Source organism: Anoplophora glabripennis, unplaced genomic scaffold, assembly GCF_000390285.2.
Source record: "Anoplophora glabripennis isolate ALB-LARVAE unplaced genomic scaffold, Agla_2.0 scaffold353, whole genome shotgun sequence".
In the NCBI taxonomy this organism is placed as follows: Eukaryota; Metazoa; Arthropoda; class Insecta; order Coleoptera; family Cerambycidae; genus Anoplophora; species Anoplophora glabripennis.
In genome coordinates this window covers 372331-399519 of record NW_019417362.1, presented here as the reverse complement: position 1 = coordinate 399519, position 27189 = coordinate 372331, and the positions used below count along the sequence as shown (strand labels likewise).

At 32.0% G+C, this 27189-nt stretch overlaps 4 protein-coding genes across 5 annotated transcripts; all 4 read right to left on the bottom strand.

Moving 5' to 3' along the window:
• Nucleotides 1-714: 714 nt before the first annotated feature.
• Nucleotides 715-7010, bottom strand: LOC108911254. Its single transcript, XM_018716142.1, has 3 exons — nt 6825-7010; nt 1292-1453; nt 715-1166 (listed from the first exon to the last, which is right to left on the bottom strand). Exons 1-3 carry the CDS (start codon nt 6874-6876, stop codon nt 904-906), a joined length of 477 nt encoding a protein of 158 aa, XP_018571658.1. The 5' UTR covers nt 6877-7010; the 3' UTR covers nt 715-903.
• A 3708-nt stretch (nt 7011-10718) lies between these two features.
• Nucleotides 10719-14644, bottom strand: LOC108911255. Its single transcript, XM_018716143.1, has 3 exons — nt 14519-14644; nt 13029-13190; nt 10719-10998 (listed from the first exon to the last, which is right to left on the bottom strand). The coding sequence occupies exons 1-3, from the start codon at nt 14568-14570 to the stop codon at nt 10781-10783; spliced, it is 432 nt and encodes a 143-aa protein (XP_018571659.1). The 5' UTR covers nt 14571-14644; the 3' UTR covers nt 10719-10780.
• Nucleotides 14645-17139: 2495 nt separating this feature from the next.
• On the bottom strand, nt 17140-22472 carry LOC108911261. Its single transcript, XM_018716152.1, has 3 exons — nt 22323-22472; nt 20662-20793; nt 17140-17408 (listed from the first exon to the last, which is right to left on the bottom strand). Exons 1-3 carry the CDS (start codon nt 22378-22380, stop codon nt 17209-17211), a joined length of 390 nt encoding a protein of 129 aa, XP_018571668.1. The 5' UTR covers nt 22381-22472; the 3' UTR covers nt 17140-17208.
• A 1693-nt stretch (nt 22473-24165) lies between these two features.
• On the bottom strand, nt 24166-25775 carry LOC108911263 (glucose dehydrogenase [FAD, quinone]-like). Of its 2 annotated transcripts, XM_018716154.1 has the most exons (3): nt 25607-25775; nt 25434-25556; nt 24166-25374 (listed from the first exon to the last, which is right to left on the bottom strand). In XM_018716154.1, exons 1-3 carry the CDS (start codon nt 25764-25766, stop codon nt 24182-24184), a joined length of 1476 nt encoding a protein of 491 aa, XP_018571670.1. In that variant the 5' UTR covers nt 25767-25775; the 3' UTR covers nt 24166-24181. The 2 variants fall into 2 exon arrangements, with proteins under 2 accessions (XP_018571670.1, XP_018571671.1); XM_018716155.1 differs by lacking the exon at nt 25607-25775 and having other exon boundaries at nt 24166-25388; nt 25434-25529.
• Nucleotides 25776-27189: the final 1414 nt, after the last annotated feature.

Sequence of the window (27189 nt, the reverse complement as noted above, 5' to 3'; positions counted from 1 at the left end):
TGGTACATGGGGCCGAATTTCTACAAGTATACCTTTTTTTGGATTATGCTTTAAAATTTAGAAATGTAACAAATTTTGACTTTTAACATATTTTTTTCGATTGTACCCCTTCAATTACCTCTATGGACGACACTGAAATTTTTATCTTTAGTCGATTTAAAGATAAAAAAAATACTAAATTGTATTACCTAACCTAACATTCGAAAACAATTATTATTTTAAATATTTGTTTTTATTACAAATAAGTAATGCTTGGTAATATTTAAAATGTAAATAAATATCTTATTCATTCCTTGTCGTTCACTACGGATTAAAATCGCATTAAAAGCTATGTTAATGACCGAATGTTACGGTAGGTCAAAATTCACTCTCGATAAACCTTTGTAGGACAGCGGTCAGGAGCGGCCTCAAGAGGGGTTTAAATTATGATCTGAAAATGTTTTTTTCGGCGTAAATATGGATTTTCAATTGTTTTCTAATTGCGTATTCGTATTCTACTTATTGTTCCCTATCTTTCCTTAAAATTAATGACATTATGACTGCGTTACCCTCTAGATCGAATAATATTGTGGGACATTGTGTGAAGTATAGGTTAGAATTGTGAATTTTATTTTTTCTCTAAAATAAGGTTCCACCACACAAAAATAACCTTAGATTCGTATTCAGTATCCCGAATAATGGAAAATGTTAGTAGTAACGTAAAATAAAAAAAAATATTACTTCATCGATTTATTTAAATTAAAAAAAAAAATGGTTTTAAGGACACATATCGGGTTGCGTGTAAAAGAAGCTTTGCAATATTTTCAATATAATTTGCAAAATATAAAAGAAAAAAAAAGTATTTACAAAACCCTCGAGAGCAAATACTCGTGTAACTAATAGCAAACTGTGCACTTTCGCCTGTCACTCTCTCCCGCTGAGTAGCGTTACAAGTACAGCGTTGAAGATGAGGATGAAGACACTGGAAGCGAAAATATTGTGGGCGCCGCTGCCTCCGGCATCTGTGAAACCGATGGTGTTACACCTGGTGGTGTTACACGACACACAGGTGAGGACTGTGGTGTTAGCATTTTGTGTCTCTTGCCTGAACCAGTCGCAGAAGTCTGCTACGGCTGGTCCTAAGGTGCGGCAACCCCTGTATATGCCCGTCGCGTTGGTAGTACCTCCTGAAAATTAAAGGTAATATGTTAAATATGTGGTTAAAATTTTGGCACTTTTATTATAGTGTGCGTAAAAAAAATTTAAATAATTAACCTAATCAATAAAAAATTAGTTTTTTTCGGTGGCGTACCTGTAACATTTAAAAATGCGGAAACGCAAATTGAGGTTCCGTTGACAACGTCAGCGTCTACAGTACAGGGTGATGATCTAACAGCGTTACCAACCGGGTCGCCGCAGCCACTTGCGAAATTCTGCGGGTCACAGTCGTAACAGCTGATCGTCTGGCTAGCAGCTAGAAAAAAAATGTTAACGAAATCGTAAATAAGCATATTAGTTTTTGTTTCCTGGATGTTGTAAATTTGTAAAAATGTATGGAAGTATCCCCAGAGGATTTTTATTAGTTACGATTTTTTTTATATTCTATGATTACCTCTAATTTAATTTATCCTGTTTGTACCATCAAATCATTTCAATTTTTTTTAAATAATAATAATATAATAATAATAATTTTGTTATCACGGGTAATTTTTTAAGGGTTGAAATATTGTAATAAATTATTTATATACAATAAACTATTGAAAAGATTTGTATCTATAATATATGCGCCATAAAAATATTTTAAGGTCAAAGTAACTATTAGTTTCGGAAGTTTTACCCTATTTTTCTCTTCGTTCCTGGACTATCAAGTTCTATTAATATTTATACAGGGTGTAACTAAATAAGTGTAAAACATTTAAGGGGGTGATTCCTCATCGAAAAAAAGATAGGATCTTTCATATAAAGAAACTTCATTGGAGCATCCCTTGTTAAGATACAGCCCCTTAAAGGGGGTACATAAAATTTGTTTAACAATTTTGTTCACAAGCACTAAACAAGTTACAATATTGAAATTAACCTGACATTTTCTACTACCAAAAAGACACTTAGCCAGTAATTTATTTGGTTTACCCCATGGTTGTAAGGGGTGGAAAACGCAACCCCTAAAATTTATTTCCAACGTAATTTTTTGTCTTATTATTTTTTTACCATTTAAAAATTTATTTCCGATAGCCTGTTTCATTCTAAAAAAAAATGTCTCTTGAATTTTTTGCCCAAATTAAACCAGTTCGCAGCAAAAAATTATTTTACGAACAAGATACATATCGCCATAAAACGAAAATACGAAACTAATTTATCTAGTAGGCCGCCATTAGCGATACTGACAATTAAATTGGAATCAAGCTGTCAGTTTGTAAATTTTTGAAATTGAAGTAATACTAATTGTGTATTGTTCTGTTCTTAATTTGTTACTTTAATAATTCACTTGTTATTAAAATGGCATACACAAATGAGGAAATGGCTGATATGCATTACGTTTACGGTCTGTCGCAGGGGAATGGGTTAGAAGCTTCTACAAGATATGCTGAAATGTATCCTCAACGGCAGCATCCTTCACATAGAATATTTGTCTGACTTCATCAACGATTACGTGAATATGGTTCATTCAACAAAAGAACGCAGGATTGTGGTCGCCATCGAGAAGTAAGAACACCACAGCTTGAGGCAGCAGTACTTAATTTGATAGAAGAACAACCTACTACCAGTACTAGAAAGATTGCTTTCCAGCTAAATGTTGATCATATGACGGTATTTCGAATTTTAAAGGAACATCTCTTATACCCTTACCATCTGCAACGAGTACAGGCACTGTTACCGCGAGACTTTCCGAACCGTCTTGAATTTTGCAATTGGATGCTGGAAATGATTAGAAGAAATCGTGACTTTCTGAAGACGATCGAATTCACAGACGAATGTAGTTTTTCTCGGGACAAGATTATTAATTTTCATAATTACCACATATGGGCTGATGAAAACCATCACGCTATTGTCGAAACTAACCATCAAGAACAGTTTTCTCTTAAGGTGTGGGTCGGAGTTATTGGGGATTATTTAATTGGGCCTCATTTTCTACCTCCTCGATTAAATGGTGAGGCATACGTTCAATTTTTAAGAAAAGTGCATCCCCCCGTACTGCTGGAGGAAGTTCCTTTGGGCGTCAGAAGGGATATGGTTTTTATGCATGATGGGGCTCCCGCCCATTTTAGTCAAGTAGCACGTCAGCATTTAACTGAAACATATGCAAATCAGTGGATAGGTCGAGGAGGACCACAGAATTGGCCCGCTCGATCCCCGGATCTCAATCCTCTGGATTTGTCTACTTGGGGCCATTTGCAGCATTTGGTTTATCGTACTCCTGTTCGCGATGTAGAGGACTTAAGAAACCGCATTATCGATGCGTGCAGGGTAATTAGAGAGACTCCAGGAATATTTGAGCGAATACGTGGCTCAATGCGCCGACGTCTAGACGCATGCGTAATGTCTGAAGGTAGACATATTGAACATTTACTATGATTTCTACATGTTGTATGTTTTGTTATTATTAAATTAGTTTTGATTATTCCCCTTTAATCATTTAATGCAGGTAGTAACTACAAAATAACAGTAAATCCAGTCCGCATTTATGACGATGTATCTCTGTAGTTGTTCGTAAAATAATTTTTTGCTGCGAACTGGTTTAATTTGGGCAAAAAATTCAAGAGACATTTTTTTTTAGAATGAAACAGGCTATCGGAAATAATTTTTTAAATGGTAAAAAAATAATAAGACAAAAAATTACGTTGGAAATAAATTTTAGGGGTTGCGTTTTCCACCCCTTACAACCATGGGGTAAACCAAATAAATTACTGGCTAAGTGTCTTTTTGGTAGTAGAAAATGTCAGGTTAATTTCAATATTGTAACTTGTTTAGTGCTTGTGAAAAAAATTGTTAAACAAATTTTATGTACCCCCTTTAAGGGGCTGCATCTTAACAAGGGATGATCCAATGAAGTTTCTTTATATGAAATATCCTATCTTTTTTTCGATGAGGAATCACCCCCTTAAATGTTTTACACTTATTTAGTTACACCCTGTATATCCACTTTCGGCCACTTGTAAAGTCAATCCTTAAAGATGCAGAAATATTGAGACTTATCTATCGTGGCTATAATTACGTGATGTTAAAACAAGGATAAAAGATTTTTTTTAAGATTACCTACATTATTTGATGACTTTAATATATCAGGTATGCGTTTTATCCAATAACAATATTTAGATATATGTATAATTCTTAGTATTTATTTTTGATAATTCTTAATTACTAGCATGTTTATGAAATTAGATCTCTTTTGCATAGATATCTAGATATTTGGTATCAAAGAATACGATTTAACTTCATTTATTAAGATTTTGAAAAACGCTTAGAATTGGCTTAATATTTAAATAAAGAAAACCACTAGAAGGCGGCGTTCATTATTTATAAGAAGTTATTTTATTACATTAAAAAATAATGTGAAATCGCTTATCTGTTACAAATTCCAATTATTTATCTTATTTACAGAGCAAATATACAGACATATTGATAAAAGTTATTATAACGAATACTATCATTTTTATGTATTTCAGTAGGTACTAAAAAGAACTAAAGTTATATGCAGGATTTGAAAATGGACCCTGGTGGTACCCCCTGGTGGTACAATGGAAATGGTACTCTGTATAGGGTATATTAAAATAAAATTATTTAAGGGTTTATAAACCAACTTGGACCCTTGATGATATATGTACAGGGTGTGTGTAAAGTTCGCTTTTTTCTTTAAAAATTATCAGCAAAGTCGTGAACAATTTTTTTAAACAATAAAAACTGCAAAAAATTACATTTTTTTATAAAATCTCGAAAAATAATGATTTTTTTGGAGAGAATAAAAAACCTATAAAATGGTCGTAAGAGTTGGGAGCGGTAGTCGGGGAAGCAGCAAGCGGAGAACTCTGGCTCGAACGTACTTTCGATAGTTTCGAGCGACTTTCAAGGGCATTTTTAGCATATTTCCCATCACCCAGACGAAAATCCGAGATATACAAATTGGAGATTTTGTCGTCTACTTTCAGATGCCGTTTTCAGAATTTAAATCTGGCCATTTTTGATAAATCGCCACGCTGTGCAAAAAAGACCCTAATTTGTTTATAATGCAATTGTGCAAAAACTATGCATCGGATAGAAACCATCGTGCGCACGATTAAACTACATATTATTATCTGTCATTTTCCGCAAGATTGTTTTTCCAGCTTCAAATTTGACGGAGTTATGAATTTTTGAAGAAAGGTCTATTTTAGAGGTTTTTCCTGATTTTCTCTGTAAAAAATGAACCGATCGGGTGGCACAAAAAACCATTTTATAGGTTTTTTTATTCTCTACAAAAGTCCTATTGAGAGTAAGACGATTCCGTCATTATTTTTCGAGATATTATAAAAAAACAAAAAAATTTAATTTTTTTTGCAGTTTTTATTGTTTAAAACAAATTATTCATGACTTTGCTGGGGAAATCACTTGGGTTTTCATTTACTAAGTATTTTACAAAAGGTAATACATGAAATTTGCTGTAATATTTAAGTGTGCCAAAAAATGTCTATTGGTTTGGCCTATGAGGCTAATCAGATCGTGCCTTACATAATACGGTTTTTTTTTTAACTATAAGGTGGATTAAAAATCCTCTTCTTAAGGAGGATATTATAAGTTGCCCTTAAAAATACCCCCTGAGTTGTATTTGTGTATGTATTTCATAACGATAATGTTTTACGCCTATACATACAGTGTGTTTTAATTTATTGACCCATTTTTACTAATTTTCTTTTATGGGATAGATCTCGTGAAAACACGTCAGGTATATGTACCATTCACTCGGTAGTTTAAGGATATGTTACCCGTGAACATTTTTTTGTTACAAAAATTAAATAAGGATTCCAATAAATTCCGAATATATGTGTTTTAAATGATCGAAATTGTTTATGCCGTAACTAAATTTTTTATTAAATTCTCGGATGTTATTAGTAACATTTAGATACATAACAAGGTGAAAAAATATAGGTATGTTTAAAACATTACTGAAAACAAAACTATAAATATAACTAATATAAGCAATAGTTAAAAATCTTTTCTGTTGATTTGCTACTTTTCCATTGTGTCTAAAAAAAAAATAGATCCTGTTAATTACAGGGTACTAATCATTGCTCAAATAACATTCGAGAACTTTTGGAAAAAAATGAGCTATGCCGAAAATGATTATTTAAAAATATGCAGAAGTATATGAAAAACTTGTTCTTAATTATTTGAAATACATAGTATCCCAAAAATTGGTACAGTTTTTTCGTTAAGAAAATTAGTAATAGAACATCTAACTGTTGGATAAAAAAAGGAACAGTTAGGTACCTCCACTTTGTATTATAAAAAAAACTAAAACAATGAACAAGTAAACACCTAACTTTCAAACCGTCCATTCTGTGGCATAAGTTAATAATTGGGTTATTTCGATAATTTATTTTAAATGATAAGAGATATTTATCAAGATCCCATTGACACACCTCCATTAATAACCTATTACCTCGGAAATCACTCAGAATATACCTTCATGGTCACTTTATTTAAACATTTCCAAAACCAGTAAGCAGTACATACATTTGTTTGTTCATACACCTGAATAAATTTGAGGTGAATATTTTTACTATTAAATTCTGTATGAATCCTTAACGAAACTAATTTTACAAAAATTACCATTCATTAATAAGTATTATATACATTTTTTTAAAACTTACCCAATTCCAAACCTGCCGTTGCCAATACCAACAAATAAAACACCTTCGTCATGTTTTTCCGCCTTTTCTTGCCTTTTTCACTCGACGATTCTCACGGACTAGTTGGGGAATTATCTATCACCTTATCCCTATCAAGAAGCAGATAAAGGTATTACACTTATCAATCCGATGATGTGTGCTTTAACGGCGTATGACTAAAGAATATTTCCCATGTAGGTAGGCTATCAGTATTTAATTTCCAACAACGGAAATTTACTAATTTTGTTTGTTTGGATTGAACTTTATTGTATATATTTTTTTTAGATGACTAAAAGGTACGTCATCTCGAATCAGGGGCGTACGCAAGGGGAGGGAAGAGTTGTTTGCGGAGGTCAATTAGTTTTTGTTAAAAATTGGAACAATTATAGAGAAATAACAAAAAACGTCGCGGCAGTAAACTTTTTGTCAAGCTTTGTTCCACGAAATTTAAATAATAATCTTGGAAAAATTTGGAATTTTCTTAAAGAATGTCGCAAACGAAACAGAAAAAATGGAATACGAGTATATATATATTTTTTATGGAAGAGCCTATATGTTTTTAGAAAGAGATATTGCCAGTTTCAAGCAGCCATGTCTTTGTTCCAAAACCCACCAGCCACCAATTTTTAGTACAATAAAAATATCAGGAAACTGGACAAGTTATCACGGTACCAATTCCGTTAACTTTAAGTGACTTTTAATATTTAATTGCATCAACAAATTCAAACAAATTCAGTTTTTTATCTAGTCAAACAATGTTTTCGACGCCAGAAATCTAGATATCCAAAAGATATCTACCCCACTAGTACAGTCATTGAAGTTGAAAATCAGCTGTAACCTCCGAATTCTTTGAAACTGCATGGATTTGCATGAAAATTTAGAATAAGGTTCATCTTAGGTTCAAGTTCAAAAGTGACATAAGCCCGATTGACGCTTTTTGTTCTTTAGTGGTAAAAACTACCCCCAAGTGAAAAAAATTGGAAAAATTAAGTTTTTAGCATTTTATTTATAAAAATCTTGTTCAAGCACAAAGATTAAGTAATGTTCCATGTTCTCGAACATGTTTTATGATATACTTGATCTTTTCGAACCTTTATTTAAGCCTTAAAAACTACCCCTATGCAAAAAATAACGAAATTACTTTTTAAAGATTTGGAATGATTAAATCGTGCAATTATTTAAAATAAAAGTTACCTTATAGCTAATAAAAGAATTTTTTTCTTCCAACCCCTAAAAACCACCCCTGCATTCACAAAAATGATAAAAAAATACTTTTTAAAAGCTTGGAATGTTTTAACGCTGCAATTATTTAAAACAAAAATTCCCTCATTGCTTATGAAAGAATTTGTACCTCATAACACTTTTCAACCCTTATAAATCACCGGTGTGCTAAAAAAAATTAAAAAATATTACGTTTTAAATCGTGGAATGCTATAATTGTTTAATAATATAAAATAAAAATTCACTTATATTGTTTGAAAGAATATTTTGCTTTTGCCATTTTCAACTCTTATAAACTACCCGTTTACCAATATTAATGTAAAATATTTTTATTGAATCCTAACATTTTGCTCAAAAAATGAGAAAGCCTATTTTGTTCCGAAAAAATGTCATTGGTTGTCATAACTCGGTTAATTTTGTATAGTATCCTACAAAAAAGCATTTTAAAGATAATTTCAAAAGCTGTAAGATCGTATAAAACCTTTTAAGTCCTTCGTTTTTTAAAGGGAAAGGATCGAAGGGCTCGAGACAGGTCGTTTTTTCACTAAAATGGATACTTCAAGCGGCGATATCTCCTTTATTTTGTATCCTATAGGAATAAAAAAAAAGCTAAATATTTGTTAAAAAAAAAGCTACAGTTATGTTGTGTATCATTTTTTACGTTTCTTTCATAGTTTCAGATATATCAAGTTTATATAAATAAGGCAAAATACGTTTTCAACTTTTACCGTACATTATTCAAAATATACGCATTCTAAACCGGTCTAACTTCAGGATCGTATGAAAAACACTAAAACAAAACTAATTGTAAAGGGTCTACGATTAATTTTAATTCTGATGGAAATGGTACAGCGTTTACTGTTCATTTTTCCTTAAGAAATATGACCCATCTGTTTTTGACGATAACTTCTTCAATTTTGCTCTAAATAACTTTTTGAAGGTCTTTTTGAGTACTACAAAAAACTCCAGGAGCGTTATACACGTAAAATTAATTCTTTTTCCGTTATTTGACGTTGAATACATCGATTCGAGTATTCCCCCCAAAACAAGTCCCCTTCCACTAACCAGTTCGCTTTGTATAGGATGTACAACACTTTTTAAAAAACGATTTTCTTTGTTTATTTATAAGCTACATTTTTGTTCATCACACTTTTTTTTAATAAAATGCGTAGTTTTTGAGTTATTCGCGAAAAATACTTTGAAAAAAGTGGTTTTTTTTTCACTCAAAATTACTGCCTCTTCCAGCAAAGAAAAACAAAATGGATATCAACGCGACTGATAAGGCTTTTTTGAAAAACATAAGAGTGTTAATTTCTAAAAAATTGAAAGATGAATTCGAAAATATCATGATTTTTACCGTAAAGCAGTGGCGTACTATTTTATTTAGAAAAATATACCACCGCCACTGGAGCATTTAAATTTTAGGAAAAGGCCTCAGATTTTGAATAATGTTTACGTAAATACCTGTACCCAATTTCAAATTATTTCACTTACTAGATTATGTGAAAAATTAAAAACATATTTTTAAGTTTAACACCCTGTATCTTTTGGTCACCGTTTGTGAATCACCCTGTATATAACAAATAACCATACTAGTATTCCCAGTCAACACAACATTCTAGCAAACAAAACACCCACTTCAGCGTATCATTGGCGGTTTAATTTTGTTGATGTCGTATACTTTATATGAATATACAGGGCGATTGAGTCATAATGACGTCACATTTTCTGACCGGGAAGCTCCGGCGCACCACAGAGCGTTCGAACGTTGAAACGAAACAGCTGATTTCCCTAATCGTTTTGATTTTTGCAATTCTTTTCAAAGTCAAAGTGCAGAGGACCTTTATTAATAAAGTGCACTGGACTGATGAGCGTTGTTTTAGCCGCATTGACATTTGAAATAGGTAGGTACGATACTACTCTATGAAAGGCAATAAGTCACTAAGTATACGTACTATAAACTGAATAATTAATTGAACATAATACTAAAAACTCATATTCAATTATAAAATATAGTGAAAAGGTTAACAATATCAAAAATACTAAATTGTATAATCTAACATTCGAAAACAATTATTATCCTTATACATTTGTTTTTATTAACAAATAAGTAATACTTGGTAATATTTAAAATGTAAATAAATATCTTATTTATTCATGTGTCTATGTAAAAAGGTCTATTTATTCCTTGTCGTTCGCTACATATAAAAACGTATTAAAAGCTAGGTTAATGACCGAATGTTACGGTAAGTCAAGATTCATTCTCGATAAACTTGTAGGACAGCGGTCAGTAGCGGTCCGAGGAGCGGTTTCAATAATGATTTGAAAATATTTTTTTCGGCGTGAATATGGATTAATTTTTTTTAATCGCATATTCGTATTCTACTCATTGTTGCCTATCTTCCTTTAAAATTAATGGGTGAATCACCATCTAGATTAAATAATCTTGTAAACAGTATGAAAAGGTCAGGTATTGTGTGAAGTGTAGGTTAGAAATTTGAAATTTGTTTTTTCTCGAAAAAAAAAATTATTACTTTTATCAAATTAATTAAATTAAAAAAAAAAAATGGTTTTAAGAACACATGCCGGGTTGCGTGTAAAAGAAGTTTTGCAATGTTTTCAATATAATTTGCAAAATATAAAAGAAAAAAAATGTATTTACAAAACCCTCAAGAGCAAATACTCCTAACTGATAACAAACGGTGCACATTCACATGTCACTCTCTTCCGTTGGAAGCGAAAATATAGTGAGCGCCGCTGCCTGTGAAATCTTTGAAATGGATGCTGTTACACCTGGTGGTGTTACACGACACACAGGTGACGACTGTGATGTTAGCATTTTGTGTCTCTTGTCTGAACCAGTCGCAGAAGTCTGCTACGGCTGGTCCTAAGGTGCGGCAACCCCTGTATATACCCGTCGCGTTGGTAGCACCTCCTGAAAAAAAAATAATATGTTAAATATGTCGACACGTTACTACGAAAACATGCTATCTCAAATTAAGCTTGAAAAACATGCTAGCTCAGAACTTTAAGAAAAATCTCACACAAATTAAGTTTAACGAGAAATTTAAGTTGGCTGCATTGGCGTTGAAATGCACATTGAATGATTGAAACCGTACCCGTATAATAAACTTATTTATCTACTCCTATTAATTTATATATTAATTATTCAACTGCTTTTGATGAAAATTATTAAATTGCCAACGCCTCCCAGTAGACGGAACTGTCAATTATTATCATTGAGGGGACTAATGTTATTTGATATTTTAACAAAATAATTTTGACGTTTTCAAATCAATTTCTAATAACAGTCCTAAAAAAGATGAATTTAGATAGCGAAGATGAGTTATTATGTACACCTCCAGAAATAAGAGAAGTAGCTAATAATGCAATACAGAATTTATTACCAGAAAAATCAAAAAACAAGTATAAAGGTGTATATAAAAATTTTCAAGATTGGTGTAGCAATAAAAACGTTAACTCGTTTACAGAAAATGTGCTTTTGGCATATTTTAATGAACTTAGCAATAAATATAAAGCATCGTCTCTATGGACTTTCTACTCCATGCTAAGAAGCACACTCAACATAAATAATGGAATTAATATAGAGAATTATTCAAAATTACGTGCGTTTCTTAAACGTCAATCAGAGAAACATATAGCTAAAAAGGCAAAAACATTTACGCCAGAACAACTTAATAATTTCATAAATGAAGCTCCTGATGAGAAATATCTGGCGACAAAGGTAATAGCTTTTACAAAAATTCAAACGTTTTTATCATCTAGTCAATAATATAATTTATTTTAGGTTGCTTTAATAATGGGCATTATGGGTGCTTGTCGCGCAGCAGAATTGCACTCTATGCAATTTACAGATTTAGAAGATCATGGATCTATTTTTATGGTCAGTGTACCAAATACAAAAACAAAAATTGCCAGAAAATTCACTGTTATGGGAAATTTTTATACTATAATTAAGAAATATTTAAATCTTCGTCCTACCGATATATCGCAAACAATATTATTCTTTAAATTTCAAAATGGAAAATATCACAAACAAAGAATTGGCATTAATAAATTTGGAGCAATGGGGAAAGACGTTGCTACATTTTTAAAATTACCAGATGGTANTTAATTATGTATTCTTGTTTCATTTCGGTATCTCGATCCGTTTTCGAGAAAAATCGATTTAAAAAACACTGTTTTGATAATACGAGAAATTAAAAGCGAAACAAACCAAGTGTTTCTTCATGTTATTACAACAGTTAACAATAAAACAAATGAAATTTGTAATAATGATTAAAGTAATTCTTCGAAGAATCCACCGTTGTGGAAAAGTTCAAATTGATGCGCGCTGTAAAATTTTGCAATGTCGGCTTCTATTCATTGTAGAAACTTCTTTTTTTCAACTGGGGTAGCTCGACGAAAAAATAATAATGGACATATTTACGAATTCGTAGAATAGTCCAGAACCCCAGAAAAATACATCTTTTATACTGAATTTTTTTTAATTTACAAAATGTCACAAAAATTATTGTTAAACGAAATATTAATTAAAATTTCAATTTCGGAATTATTTTACTATTATTAAATAAATAAATGAAGCTATCGTTCATTTAAAATGTTATTTTTTATAAAAATAAAAATTTTTTTAATTTTAAATTGTATTATATTGAATTATATCTATTATTGAAAATGGTTGTGATTAATATTTTCTAATTTTCCTTTGTGTGGGATACCATCTTTCTTCTTAAAGATTTGAGCTAGCACGTTTTCCAAGCTTAATTTGAGGTAGCATGTTTTCGTAGTAACGCGTCGATGTGGTTAAAATTTTGTCACTTTTATTATACAGTGTAGTCAAAAGTACGTAAAAAAATTAAATTGCTTAACTTAATCAACAAAAAAATAAATATTCCTTAAAATAAATATATGTACCTATCATAATTATATTATTTTGTGGCATACCTGTAACATTTAAAAATGCAGAAACGCAAATTGAGGTTCCGTTGACAACTTCAGGGTCTACAATACAGGGTGTTGATCTAACAGCGTTACCAATCGGGTCGTCGCAGCCACTTACAAAACTCTGAGGGTCACAGTCGTAACAGCTGATCGTCTGGCTAGCAGCTAAAAAAAATCGTAAATAAGGATATTAGTTTTTGTCTCCCCGATGTTATAAATTTGTAAAAGTGTATGGAGATTTTTATTAATTCACTATTTTTTTATATTTTATTACATATTACCTGTTATTATTAGAATTACTTGATTTTAGAAGAATTAAGTTAATTCAAATTAATTCTAAAATTGTTTCTAAAAATCCGAATTGTTAATTACTAACTTCTCTGAGGTTAGATATTTTGATTTTGATAGGTTTTTTAGAAAAATTTTTAGAATTAATTTGAATTATATTAAAACATTTAAAATAAAGCAAAATACTAGAGCTGATAATAATTTGTACATTTTTAAAAACAAATTTAGTGTAAAGTTCAAATATTGGTTAGGTAAAAAAACAGCTCGCATTAAACTAGACATATTGTCAACACTTTTAACAATGGTCTTACAAAATTTAGTTTCTTATATAGCTTTATGTACACAGAGCTATCAAAAATGAGCCACGTGACTCAAAAATTATTGCAAGCCACGTGACCAACAGTAAGTTTGTTTGGAATAGTGATTTCATTTCCTTGGCAATTAAATTTCGGTGAAATTAAAAATTATTGAAACAATAAGATCAATATTACTATAAAACACAACATCCTCTTTCACCGGTTAGTGATTGGTGGATTTTTTATAATAAACCAATCAACGATCACATTATCACGAGCGTGCAGGTAACTGTAAAATTTACAAATATTTTGTAGGTCAGTGTCGTAGGAGTGAGTGGTAGAGTAGGATTTTTTACCCCAACTTCTACATAACAAAGGTATACTTGTTGAAAATCGGTATTTGTGTATCTTTTTACCGAAAATCTTAGTTGAATGGGGGACCGTCCACCAAAGGGTTAAAAAATTGTCACGTTTTAATGGCACATCACCCATTATCAATCCTTTAAAATGCTTCAGTTGAACTCTACTTACTGTCGATTAATGGTCTTGGCAAACTCACACCGTATCCCGAATTGGGTTTTTCTAAATTCAATCCATTCAACTTTGTCAGTTTTGTGCTATAAGTTAAAATATTTTTTTTAATGATAAGAGATATTTATCAAGATCCCATTGACACACCTCCATTAATAACCTATTACCTCGGAAATCACTCAGAATATACCTTCATGGTCACTTTATTTAAACATTTCCAAAACCAGTAAGCAGTACATACATTTGTTTGTTCATACACCTGAATAAATTTGAGGTGAATATTTTTACTATTAAATTCTGTATGAATCCTTAACGAAACTAATTTTACAAAAATTACCATTCATTAATAAGTATTATATACATTTTTTTAAAACTTACCCAATTCCAAACTTGCCGTTGCCAATATCAACAAATAAAACAGTTTCGTCATGTTTTTCCGCCTTTTCTTGCCTTTTTCACTCGACGATTCTCACGGACTTGTTGGGGAATTATCTGTCACCTTATCCCTATCAAGAAGAGGGCTCTCTAGCAAATAGGCATCCAGCAATACACTTTTATAGATTTTATTACATAATTTGTCTAAATATGAATCAGTGCACAAACAACAGACTTTCCTCCATTCTAACGCAGATTTTCTATAAAAAGAAACTAGTTTGAAACTCAAATTCATGAGCGTACCTACAACTTTTGCTTGGGATGGGCCTAGGCCTGCAAGCTCTATGAGGCCTCAAAAAAAAATAGCTCTCCGCTCATCAATCACTCACCAAAATCAAATTTCAACACGTTTTGATTTGATTCTAAAATAAAAAGAAGACCACGCAGTGACCGACATACCGATATGACAGATATGATATTACATTATTTTTCTGGGGTAGGCACCGACTCTCTGGGGTGGAGCCCACTTCCCTGCTCCCCCCTAGCTCAAATTACTTTTTGGTGTAAAGAAATTTGTAATTTATGATGCTGCTTGTTCAAAAGCAGCAAATTACAAATTTCTTTACAACAAAAAGTACCTAGTTTGAGTTTCAAACCAAGTCCATTTTATAGAAAATCTGCATTAGTAAGAGAGAAAGTCTGTTATTTTTGCATTAATTCATATTTAGACAAACTGTGTAATAAAATCTATAAAATTGTATTACTGGTTGCCTATTTAACAACTAAAGAATATTTTCCATATAGGTATTTAATTTCCAGCAATGGAAATTTACTAATTTTGTTTATTTGGATTGAGATTTATTGTATTCATTTCTTTAACATGACTAAAAGGTACGTCATCTCGAATCAGGGATGTACACAAGGGGAGGGAAGGTTTGTTTGCGGAGGTCAATTATTTTTTGTTAAAAATTGGAAAAATTATAGAGAAATAACAAAAAACGTCGCGGCAGTAAACTTTTTGTCAAGCTTTGTTCCACGAAATTTAAATTATAATAATCTTGAAACTTATAAACTTGGAAAAATTTGGAATTTCTTTAAAGGATGTAGCAAACGAAACAGAAAAATGGAATAAATATTTTTTTATGGAAGAGTATATATTTTTAGAAAGAAATTTTGCCAGTTTCGTTCGCTGTTTAATTTTGTTGATGTTGTATGCTTTAAGTATACAGTGATTCAGTCATAATGTCATTAGTTTTAACCACGTATACATTTCGGAATGCCTAATAAAGACAGAAAATCGAAAAAAAAATTATTTGACCTTTTGAAAGATACATCTTCTGACCGGGAACGCAATAGACTGATGACTGATGATTGTGGTTTTAGCCGTACTGGCATTTTAAATAGATAGGCACCATACTAGTCTTTAGAAAGCAATAAGTCACAAGATATACGTACCACAAACTGAATAATTAATTGACCATAATACTAAAAACTCATATTCAATTATAAAATATAATGAAAACGTTAACGATATTAAAAATATGAAATTGTAATAACCTACCATTCGAAAACAATTATTTTAAGAAAAAAATGTATAAGGATACATTTGTTTTTATTAACATATAATAATACTTAATAATATTTAAAATTGAAAAAAATATCTTCATTCGTGTGTCTAGCTAAAAAGCTCTGTTTACTCCTTGTCATTTGCTACGCATTAAAAACGCATTAAAAGCTAGGTTAATGGCTGAATGTTACGGTAGATACAAAATTCACTCTCGATAAACCTTTGTAGGACAGCGGTCAGGAGTAGTCCAAAGAGGATTAAATAATGATTTGAAACTTTTTTTTCAGTGTAAATATGAATTTTAAAAATTTTAAACACGTATTCGTATTCTACTCATTCTTCCCCATCTTCCTTTAAAATTAATGACATTATGACTAAATCACCCTGTATAATGACCGTGATATAGTTCAACTAAACTAGATCAATGGCAAAAGTCATTAACATTGAGTCACCAAATGAATAGAATGCTTTAAAAAAAACAGTAAATACTTTTTAAAAACGGGTAATAATTTTAAGAAATGTTACCTTTTACATTCTATAAAATAAAAAAAATATTTTAGGATATAAATTAGTTTCACTTATGTTACAATAACGTTTATCTATCTATTTTTCATTGCAGTTTCGTTATCTACTACTGCGTTAGTTGCATATAGTTGGCTTAAAACGAACAGTAATAACTGGCAACACTGATAAGTGCTCACGGCGCGCACATACAATCAAATTAACGTATTTTAACAAAGGAAAATCAGATTTCGTTTCTGATGCTTCTGATTCCAGATCAACATGCTCTTGGTTATTTTGGACAAATTCGGAATATTTATTAGCTTCTCCTAAAAACAGAAATCATTTAATGTTTTTTTATTAAAATAATTTCTAAAGGTTATTTTTCCCAAAATAATATACTGTTTATATTGGCGAACAAAGGGGTTAGAATTGTATATCCTAAGTTTTAACAAAAGTTCATTTTCAATTTGTTTTTTTTTTTCAGTTTTTCTTCATCGCCAATTTCATCCTGTGATTTTGGGCCTCAAGACCATAAGAAATTGAAATGACGCCATGCCTTATAAAAAATATAAAAATTTATTCACCATCTCTTTTAACATATATTTTTCAAAAATACATTCTATTACTGATACAGTCCAATGCACGCTATGATAAAGAATAGTATAGGTGACGATAGGGATACCGCACGGTACGACATTGGGGCCGAATTGCAAAGGGAAGTGGGGCATGTTCCACAATACTCCAAACCCGATAGACTAGCCTTCAGCTCTTCGCATTTGCTTTCAGGAGCACACCCTCTGTGGATAGCTGCGGTAGTATTGTCTGAAAAAATAAACGGTTTGATAAAATAGTTCATTTTTCTTGGACTTAAAATATAGAAGGTTTTCAAAGTGTATTATTCTGCCATTAATTTACTCCCAAAAACTCAAACCCAAAAGTTTGAAATCATCAGTTTTAAAGATACAAGTTGTTGAAATTAGAAAAAAATCTTATTTGCTCAAAAATCTCCGAGGATATTAGAACTTAGGTTGGTACAACTTGGGCTAGTGAATCAATGAAAAATAACATCAAAACCAGTAAACTGCGTATCTCTATTCACCAAATCAAAGTCTATAATTTTACGTTTGCTACATTTAATGGTAGATCGAAGTTATCGAGGTTATGTTGTGATTTAGCCAATCAATAAATTAAAAAAATATTTTAAGGTCCGCACAAAGCACAGCTTCATCAAATTCATCTTGTCTGCTGGTTTTAGTCAAGCTGAAGCACTTAGATCATTAATAAAAATAACAAATAACAGTGGCCCCAGGATTGGCCCTTGAAGAACTCCTTCTCTAAAGGTTATGTTGAAAAATAAAATTACAAAAAAAATCGTCTTTTGTTTCACTATTAAGAGAAAACTGTTCTAGTACCTCTTATACAGAGTGATTCAGTCATAATGTCATTAATTTTAACCACGTATTCGGAAGGCTTAATAAAGACAGAAAATCGGAAAAAAAAATTTTTTACTCGACTTTTAAAAATGAAGGAAATCAACCCATAACTCCCGCTACGAGGGCTGCCCTGCCGATGCCCGGATGCTCGGAAAATTTTGTAACGTAATGTCACGAACAGTTGTCGGCTAAAGGAACAGCGTTGCCAAGTTCAGGTTCAAGCTCGCCAGGTTAGTATTTGACATATAACCGACCACTTCGTACACTCGATGCACCTGGGCGACTACAGCTACTACGAAAACAGCCGGTATTTTAGATTTTAAATTAAATTTGTTGATACGATTTTCCTTTGATAAAAGACCGACAACTTTTTGCTACTACACTCGTATTAGTCTAGGGGCTAGGGGCCAGATAGGTTTCCGTAGCCAAACAGAATTCCACGGCTGCAAATAACTTATTTTTAAGTATTTTGACTTCTCGAAACCAAAAAACTTGGTGGCAAAGCCTGAAAGTGGTCAGTTTAATTGTTGTTAACAAATTGAATGTTTAAATGGCTGTAAAAAGTTTATTTTTATAGCTAGTACAATTTTTTATCTGTTAATTATTACGTTTTCTCACAACAAACATATATTTTTTTGAAAATTAAAAAAAGATTAACTTTAACCAAAGTTATTGCAAATTTAGTGCAAATATATTACATTTTCCGTCTCTGCGCGCACCAATTTTACCATATCTCTGGTTCAATTGGACGGATTGAGACGCACATCTCATTTTAAAACTTAAACTTTATTTTACAAGATAGGTAAGTTCCATTGATTAATTAATTTATTTAAAAATTAATGGCAGCTTAGAAAGTTGTGGAATTTCAACGAAAATGTTGGCTTTATTGGTTTATAAAACTTTTTTTGTTATTCAATTTTTATGAAAAGCCAAAAAAGTTACCGGTTATTGTTCCTCGCATCCTAACAATGATTTCATGCCTTGCTTGATTGTTAGAATGCAAAGAACAATATCCGGTAACTTTTTTGGCTTTTCGTCGAAGTTGAATAATAAAAAAAACCTTATAAACAATTAAAACCGGCATTTTCGTTGAAATTTCACAACTTTCTAAGATGCCATTAATTATTAAATAAATTAATAAATAAATGGAACTTAGAACCAGATATGGTAAAATTAGTGCGCACGGAGACGGAAAATGTAAGAAATTTGCACTAAATTTGCAATAACTTTGGTTAAAGTTAATTTTTTTTAATTTCCAAAAAAATACATATTTGTTATGAGAAAACGTAACTATTAGCGAATAAATTGTACTAGCTATAAAAATAAACTTTTTACAGCCATTTAAACATTTAATTTGTTGATAACAATTAAACTGACCACTTTCAGGCTTTGCGACCAAGTTTCTTTGGATTCAAGAGGTCAAATATTTAAGAATAAGTTGTTTGCACATCTGGCTCCTGGACTATATGGTGCACGTGTGCAAATTAAAACTGGGTTAAAAGGTTACTGAACCACAGGTTACCCTAGGTCGGAAACACGACGTACCGAGTTGTTTATTTGTCTCCGTCCCATTGTTTTTTTATGGAATATACAAGTCTCTCTTCTAATTGCAGTCAATATTTAAATACTGCATACAATTTATCCTCTCTTTATAATTTATCTAGTGAGTGTTGGTTTTTTATGACATTATTTCTGTAACGAAATTGAAATGGTTATGAAATGAAATTTAAATTATTTGAACTTTTGGGGTTTTGTAACTTCAATATTAAATCTTATTTAAAGTGAAACAGCTAATTTCTTTGCAGCCATAATAGTCACATTTGGTCAGATGAAACACACTACTACCCGCACACTACTCGTCGGTGGTATAGCTTTCAGAGGAGATTCGGTGTCAATGTCAATGGCGATCGTTTAATTGGGCCGCATTTTCTACCTGAACATCTGAATGGGCCGCGTTACTAATTTTTAGTAGAATTGTTTGAAAACCTTCCCCTTCGGGCTTACAGCAAATGTTGTTAAAATATTAAAATTATGATGCTAATAAAAACTGATTTTTGGCAAGGCATGCTCAGACCTCGAGGTTCTTGCTGGGCAACAATAACAATTTAATATGTTGATTGCATAAATAAAAAATAATTTATAGCATTTTAAATTATTATTGGTTGACGTGAGCAAAACCGTTTATTTATTGTCTTTATATGAGCGAAAATATATAAATATGGCAACGTTGCATCTAGGGCGCGTTGTTCATAGGTTCATATCGTAGCCGTGCATAATATTGTGACGTCAGCCGGTCAGTAACAGCCTGAAAAGGGGGTTAAATAATGATTTGAAAATATTTTTTTTCAGCTTAAATATGCATTTACATTTTTTTTTAATCACGCCGTCGTATTATACTCATTTTTCTCTATCTGCTCTTAAAATTAATGACATTATGACTGAATCACCCTGTATAAATATATCCAGTGGCGGAGTGAAAAATATTTATTTCCTAGCTAATGCTGTTTCACGGCCGTTTCAACTAACGAAGATCGCCGTGGCTGTTTCCTCCTAAGGTTAATGACATAGACTTAGAAAATAACCTCGATATTTTAGGTGTTTACGCCCCCTGTCAATACTGGCAGTCAAAAATTAGTACTCACCGGTGTGATATATGTATTTCAGACAAACGAAGGTTTCCGTGCAGTTAGGAGTTAAGACATCTTTCACATTCGATTCACAGTGTAGCCCTTCGCCCAATACATCCTCACATTGGTAACATCTAATGGCTGAACCTTAAAAAAACATAAATATGAGTACATAAAAGTTACAGAAATCGACAGAAGTGAAGTGGAAATTAAAAACAAGCATTAAAATAAGCTTCGGTACTTTGGGGTTTTTTAAATTTATTAGATCATTTGCATAAGTGTAATTTTATATAAAATATTATATTAATATAAATTTTTAGTTTAATATATTTTTCAACATTCAATCGTGACCGCTGGGCGCAGGGATGGTCCGATCGGAGTGATTTTGGTGTCGTTGTGTAGGTTGGACCTATTAAGGGGTAACGCCACTCTAGAGGTGATTGTTGGGAATTTTCAAGGAAAAATTGGTACAAGATACAGCGTCAGGAACAAAAAGATTTTATTGGGGGGCGATGGTCCAGTTTTTTGGTTCAAACAACCAAAAAAGAGCTCCATACCCCACAATATTATAAGACTAAACAGCCCTATACTGGAATTCTAAACTTCAAGCTCAGTTTTTTGGCCGCCTAACCTTTTTTCTTGCTTTTTTTTAGATTTCGAAAAAATGTTCGAAATTTTTTTTGTTTTTTTGAAAACCTTCCGGACATCGAAGAAAACAAAATCCAATTGTTTCCAGCACGATTCGGCTTTTCCGTCCTATGCTTCTGTTCATCAACTTTTAATTAAATTAAAATTAAAGTTAATGAGCCAAACCAGATTTCGACCTCGATTCATACCGTTTTTTGAGACAAATTTCTAATTAATTTTTGTGCAGTCTATAATCACTTAAACAGTTTTATTCAAAATTACACTTTTTCTTTAAACAATTTTTTTTATTTTTTTTCCATCAATTTAAACGTCATTTGCGGTAAACATGTGAGAAAACCTCAAAAAAACGTGGACGTCCGTGGAAAAAAATTTGCAAAATTTTTTTGTCGCGCTATTAGAATTGCATGATAACCGTAGCTCCTAAAAAATTTCGACTGAAAGATCTAAAAACTAGAATCTTAGAGCTGCAAAATGCTTTTTTATTATTCCCGATACGACCATTTTTCACCGAAATATAGCCTGTCAAAAATCACGAAAAAATTTCGGAAATTCTTTTGCATTAGTTTATTTGTAGTTAAACAAAAAATTATTCGCGCTGAATTTCTCGTATCATTAACAAAATTTTATTAGCTCAGCCAATGTGACTCTATATGTGCAAATATTTACGTCATGTATACACAAATAGACAACTAATTTTGAATCATCCTAGCAGATTTGAAAGTACGTAGGTAGGTACTTGTAATTTATTTATTCTATAACGAATTAGATAGCATTTTGATATTGCTCTCGATATTTTTGTATCAATTAGACAATAAAAATGTTACATAACCTGTAGGCACTCTTATAAACGAAGGTTAAACGTAACAACTACAAAATTGTAATTAATACCTAGTTTTCAATTAGAGTATACATTATATTGTAATTTAATTTTTGATTGATTTTAAGTTCTGTTATTTTATCTCTTGTTATCTGTGACTATTTTATTATGATAATTTTAAACAAGATTATTTACTCAGCTTTGTACTCACCTGGTCTAATATTCACTAGGATGTATACCAGGACAACAGTACACAATATTTTCTTCATTTTTAACGCAAATTATTATGCTTCGGTGGAATATTCGATGGGTCTCTACTCGCATAACTATTACTGAAAAACACGGTAATTCGTATCTCCTCTGATACGCTGATAAGATTATATTTCATCATAAATATCATTTATTTACATTTCAACGAAATACAGGGCTGGGTAAGTACTACATATAACGTAAGTACTCGTCAACTCACGGTTAGTCATCCTTGAGTCACTGGAAACTTCCATAGAAAGCAGAGAAATATTTTTATGTAGAAAATATTTTTCTAAAAAGAAAAGTATTATTGGCTGTGTTTTATAGATTTTACTTTTTAGATATCCCCACAAAAAGAAATCAAGCGGCGATAAATCCGGTGATCGTGGAGCGTGGAGGCCACTCAATGCTGCATCTTCTCCCAATCCAATTCCCTAGAAAGCGTTGGTCCAAATACTGACGCACAATTAACGCATAATGCGGAGGAGCACCGTCCTGTTGAAAAATCAATTTGATGAAATTTAAAAATATGACAGTACCTGATGAATGAATTCAATTAATTATTTTACATTTCTGTTAATGTTTTCTGAATATTAATTCTATTCGATAAAACGGCAATTTACACGTTTGTAACTACTCGCTATTTCTGTAGTTGTTCTATTTTAAATTTTATTCTGTTAATAGTAAAAATGAATAAATAAAGTTTGAAAATCGAAAAAATCACATATAAGCATAATTAAGATATGTTTAAAACTATTGTAATATAATTTTTCAAAAATTAATATGGGAAAAATGAAATTTGAAGTCAAGTTATTGTCTCCTAAACATCCTACCCTAAACATTGCCTTTATTTGTTTCATTTCTTGTTTTATTATGCTAATGGCCCGCCTTTACATAAAAAAATCAAGACTTGAATCTCAATCTTGAACAGCAGCACCATCTAGTTCACATTATGCCATCTAACACAATATTTTAACAACATTACCTTTTATTTCAAATAGATGGCGACTTTTGGCTACTGCATTTCCATCGTGGCTATGGCAGATAAAATTTCTCGAACAACCCTATACTTACGCATACTGACGGGATAGTAGGTTATCTTCAACTGTGTTATGTTCCCAGTAATTTCCACAACCAGGAATTGAGTTTAATTTCAGCCTAAGTCTAAGGCCTCATGTTTATTTACTTTATTAAATTTATGCTCAATATCTTTTTGCACTCATATATCATGGACTGATAATCGGTGACACGGATTCACCTGCATTTGCGTTTCAGGGTGCATATACCATATAGAGACCGAACAGGGTTCATAGTTCAAAAGTAATAAAGAATTCCCTGATTTTTCCAGGTTTTCCCTGACATAAAAAAAAATCCAGGTCACTTGTAGTTCATTTTTACATACTAATTGGTGTTTATATGCATTAAATTTTTCCTCGACTGGACTCCATAATCTTTTTTATACCCTAAGAACCTCTTATAATGGTTTCCAAATCACAAATAGTTTTTTCTTTCAAGAACCCAGGGCCGGCTTTCACAAAATTTCCAGTTGCAAGCATCAAATTCCCTGACTTTCACGGATATTTCTAAATTTCTCTGACTATTCCCTGTTTTTTATAAAGAATAACAAATTCCCTGACTTTTCCCTGTTTTTTATGAAGAATAACAAATTCCCTGACTTTTCCCGGTATTCCCAGTTTTCCCGGCCGCTATGAACCCTGCTGAAGTGGTAATACGAAATATAAGTAAAATACTCAGAGTTGCAAATAAATTTTTCAATGTAAATTTCAATATTTTTATATTTTGTAATAATAAATACATATATTAACAAAAATCTTTGGATACAAAAATCTCTATAACGCTACACTTTTTCCTACTGAAAAAGTCTTTGGACCTGATAATATCACTAGCCATTTCCGCTAACATCAACACCGCTCCGTTCACATTTCCGCTTGTTATAGTCGGCATCACTGAGGCGTCAATGACGTACAAATTATTAGTACCTTTAACTTGGAAATCGTAATTTACCACAGCCGAAACGTCTTGTTCATGACCCATCTTACACGTACCGACAGGATGGTAGGAAGTTATCGTTAAATGTCTTACGTAACATTCCCAGTACGCTTTACTGTCAAACTTGAAATTTTCACAACCGGGAAATATATTCGTGTTTAATTTCGCCCCGAGTTTCTCCATAGACCTCGAATTTATCAACTTCTTTATTAAATTTATGCCTTTTAACAGAACTTCAATGTCTTCTTGTTCAGTTAGATATCCTGGATCAATAATCGGCAGGCTGTTAACATTAGCGTCTCTCAAACGAACAGTACCGCGACTCTTCGGATGCAATAATATCGGTAAAATAGTCATCGCTTTCATCTGATTTAAATAACTGAAGTAATTATTCCACGTATAATCGCTTATACCCATTAAATGTCTTAAGTGTACACCGATATCTTCGTTTATACCTAACGGCATTACCATAAATTGCAAATCAGGTTGTGTGTCACGATTAACATCAGTACTGTCTGTGTTAACAAATGCTAGAACCTCACATCCACCTGTGGTCCATGGCCCCGTACCGTACAAAAAGTATTCAAAAACCGAGAAAGGGGAAAGCATTTGTTCAATTCCGATGCCTAAGGTTTGATTTAATAATATAAGATCCAATCCTGTCGTTATGTGGTCTTGTAAGTTGTCTCCCACAGGTAAGTTAACTTTGGTAGGGATATTTAGTTTGTCTAGATGAGTTTTGGGGCCTATTCCCGAGAGTAGAAGGATTTTAGGAGTACCTATAACCCCTGCGGATAGTATTATGCCTCTGGACGCTTTTACCCTGTATGATTTGCCTAGATGTAAATATTGAATGCCATAAGCTTCAAAGTTTTGGTGAAATAAAACTTTTTCCACTACTCTATTTGTTCGGAGAAAAACATTTTTGTTTTTTAATTTCAATAAACGATGAGAGGACGTCCAACGTTTTCCTTGTTTCATATTAACTTTTGGCATTCCAAAACCTAAAATATTTCTTCTGAATCACATTTACATAGTACAAACTAATAGTCAGTTTAGATACCTTGTTTGCAATTAGTTACGTCTGAAATTCCGAAATTTAACTCTTTTCCAGCTTTTAATATTAAATCCGGCAAAGATGATTTGAAAACCAAATCGCTAAGATACATCGAACCACTTAAATCATCTAAAATAAATTGGATTTGAAAAAAGAAACCTAGTATAATTGTTTCATACCATCCTGCACTTCATTTTCTAATTTTTCAAAATATGGCAAAACGTCCGTCATAAAATCGTAATTACTTCTATTAATAAACCATTGCTTAAAATCCTCTGGATGTCCTCTAACGTAAACCATATTATTTAACATACTAGTGCCTCCAACAATTTTCCCCATTGGCCAATGGCTTGCCTGTAGAGTTTTTTATGTATAATTTTATTTTAATGTCAAATTCTACTTACGTTATTGTCTAATGCAAAACAAGACGATGTTTGTGGGGTAGTCACGTACTCCCAATCGTAGAGAGTATTTTGTAGTAATAGACCCATTGATGGTATATCTAACAGTGCACTACTTTGCTTTCCTGCTTCCAAAATAAGAACTTTTACATTCTTATCTTCGGCTAGTCTTTGGGCGACTAACGCACCAGCAGAGCCACAACCCACTGGGTAAGATTAATGTAGCTACTTAATTTCAAATTTTTAATAATACTTACCAATAACGTAATCAAATTCGGTATAAAGTAAATCATCTTCTGCACAATTAAAACACAAAAATGAATCCACATAATCAGCATACCTTATAAAAAATACGAATAAGTTGATTAAAATCAAATAGAAGAAAATTATAACAAAACGAGTGTTTAAGTACATTTTTATTTAATTGAATTAAGCTACATTTTCCTAGGGTTGAAAGTATTGCATCATTTTAATCGATAAAAGTATTCCACAAATCCAAAATAGAGATGTGTAGTTCGTGAACGAATAGTTGAAAAGAACCATTCACTTCCAACGAACTGAACGAACTGTTTCATCATTCTTTCAATGTATAGTTCGTTTTGAACTGCGAACGTGCGCGTGCGTCTAGCTAGATTATACTATGTTCATAGGTTGAAACCGAAACCAACCGGTGATGCGATGAGGATCGTGCTACTGTCGCTGGCTACTGGAGATTTAAGAATTGAGAGATGTATAGTTCGTGAACGATTCATTTCGAACAAATTATTTCAGTATTCTAAAAACAAACCATTGCCGCTGCCGCTGTCAGGTGTCGATGCTGAGCTGAGCAGCTCATTCGTGGTGGGGAAGATAGGTAGTAAAATTGAGTCAAGGCAAAAGAACTACAGTTCATTTCGAACTGTAAAAATGAACTATTCTTTGAAGTGAGTAGTTCACAAATGAACTATTCAGCAAAGTGAACTGCAACGCCCATCTCTAATACAAAGCAACAAAGTTGTAATTCCAAATAAGATTTAAATTTGGTACACAACACAGATTATAGCTTGTCTCTCTCTCTCTCCCTCTAATATAAATGTTATAGATAGAGAAAGATGGAGAATTTGTATGCTTCTTACTCTTAGAATACACACGTACAAAAGCAACCCGTTTACTGCACTAGAGTTAATACGGCCGAGATTCCCGAGCATAGCCGATTGGCGCAACAATGCAATCGACAAATTCCACAGAACCGGCTTCAGAAAAACTTACATTTTTAAAAAAATGTACTTTATGCACTTTTATTAAAAATATGTAACCAATATGTACCTTGTACGAAATTATGTTACTAGTACATAAAATATGTACCGAGTGTGGACGCTGAA